A 1,746-nucleotide genomic window follows, 5' to 3' on the forward strand; every position below is an offset into this window, starting at 1 on the left:
GCCTCCACTCCCACGCCTCCGCCGCCTCATCGTCATTGCCATCGTCGTCGCCTTCAGCGCCGCTGCCCGTCACACAATCGACCGAATTCACTTCTCCACCTTCTTCTCCGCAGTCCTATTCGCCACTGACCAGCCCCGGCCGTACGCTCACGCCCCTTCATCATCCTTTCTCCCGCTGCAGCTGATCGCGTGTCGTGTCGTGTCGTGTGTGCGGTGTCGCAGTTCCGGTCAAGTACGACATCCAGGAGGTCGTTGAACTGTGGAAGGTGCACGTACTCGATCTCCCTGCCGACACCTGTACGTTGCAATGCCCCCACTCAAAATATATGGAATATATATATACACATTCATAAATAATGCTTACCGTTGTGTTGATGTGTTGTACAACGCAGATGGCGAGGGACTGGTGGTGGTGAGCACGCCTCTCCGCAGCTTTGTGTTTGCCTTCGGCAGCGCGGCGACCAAGGGCGAGTGGATGACCGCCCTTCAATCCGCCGTGCAGAGGCTCTTCACCAGTACGTCCTCGCCTGGTTGATCGCCATCATTTGCGTGTCTCCTTCGCCTTCCTCCTCGTCGTATTCTCACCCACGCCTTTCTCACACAGGTATCTGACTGGCCACAACACTCAAAATCGGGGGGGGGAAATTAAAAAATAAATTTGGCTGAAACATAGTGATGCGGTAAGAAGCGTATTCATTTGCCAGTTGTGGAGGAGAACACCCAAGTGCCACGGTTGGGCTACTGCCTCACTTCCACTCAACCTGCACAACCAGGCATGCAGCTTTCTGCTGGTTGGATGCAGGCCAACCCCCTGTTTTGGGATTTTTTTTTCCACCTTTTCCCGTTAGCTGCAATAATTGCCCAAAAATTACGCAGAACTTTTTGGCAGTTTCCAAGATAAATGAAAATTGCAATTTGAAGCTGTAAAATACACTTGGAAAAAATAAAAATACCCAGGATTCCCCCCAACAGCACATTTAAGGTGGCTAGGAACGCGGTTCAAAGTTTTCTGGCCAAAACGAAAAGCACCACCTTAAAGGTGGCAGGGGTGGGACGAATTTGTGGATTTTATTGATTCTGAGACTGCCAAAACAGTGAAAAACGTTGTGTACGTGTCCGCAGGTCCTTTCATAGCGCGCGACCCTTGAAATATTGCTGCATGAGGCCGCATCTCTGGCTTCGGCTGGCATCGAAAATTATGGGAAAAGGATGGTGGCATTGAGAAATTGTGAAAGAAAAAAAGTCGACATGAACCGCAATCCGAAAGGTTACCGTATGCTAAGAAACAACTCGAAGTGAAAAGCCTTGAGGCCGGTAGCGCGCACACCAGCACAAGCAAGTATGCCGCCCAAGCGCAAGCACCACCAGCAGCAGGCCGAGACGGAGCACAAGGCTGCGCCAGAGGACCAGCAGGAGAAAGGAGTGAAGGAAGAAGAGCAACAAGAGGAGGCTAAGGCGAGTGAAGAGAAGGCCAAGGAGGAAGAAGAGGGGGTGGGGGCAAAAGCAGCGTCCTCACCCAAGGAAGAAAAAGACATAAAAGAAGAAGAAGAGAAAGATGCGCCAGAGGTGAAGCGCAGGAAGGTCAGCTTCCAAGAAGAAAAAGAAGAGAAGAAGGAGGAGGAGAAGAAGAACGTTCAAGAAGGCGAGGTCCAACCGTTCGAGTTTGCGTGGGACAAGTTCATCGGGCTGCTCGAGGGCGACGGCGCGGGCTTCACGGGCGCCGAGCCGGACGTCAGCGTGTGCGAC

General features: G+C 52.3%; 2 protein-coding genes across 2 annotated transcripts in view; one reads left to right on the forward strand and one right to left on the reverse strand.

Moving 5' to 3' along the window:
- The window catches only part of ACA1_239280 (uncharacterized protein), a gene marked incomplete at both ends in the record, with an annotated part of 1,324 nt that extends 782 nt beyond the window's left edge, over positions 1–542 (reverse strand). The window contains 4 exons of the mRNA XM_004335297.1: positions 15–115; positions 237–295; positions 405–484; positions 520–542. Of these exons, the coding sequence (XP_004335345.1) occupies positions 15–115; positions 237–295; positions 405–484; positions 520–542 (263 nt within the window). The remainder of the gene's footprint in view (positions 1–14; positions 116–236; positions 296–404; positions 485–519) is intronic.
- A 799-nt stretch (positions 543–1,341) lies between these two features.
- The window catches only part of ACA1_239390 (uncharacterized protein), a gene marked incomplete at both ends in the record, with an annotated part of 674 nt that continues 269 nt past the window's right edge, over positions 1,342–1,746 (forward strand). The window contains one exon of the mRNA XM_004335298.1: positions 1,342–1,737. Within this exon, the coding sequence (XP_004335346.1) occupies positions 1,342–1,737 (396 nt within the window). The remainder of the gene's footprint in view (positions 1,738–1,746) is intronic.

The sequence above is a fragment of the Acanthamoeba castellanii genome (assembly GCF_000313135.1).
Source record: "Acanthamoeba castellanii str. Neff unplaced genomic scaffold scf7180000084763, whole genome shotgun sequence".
Taxonomy (NCBI): Eukaryota; Discosea; order Longamoebia; family Acanthamoebidae; genus Acanthamoeba; species Acanthamoeba castellanii.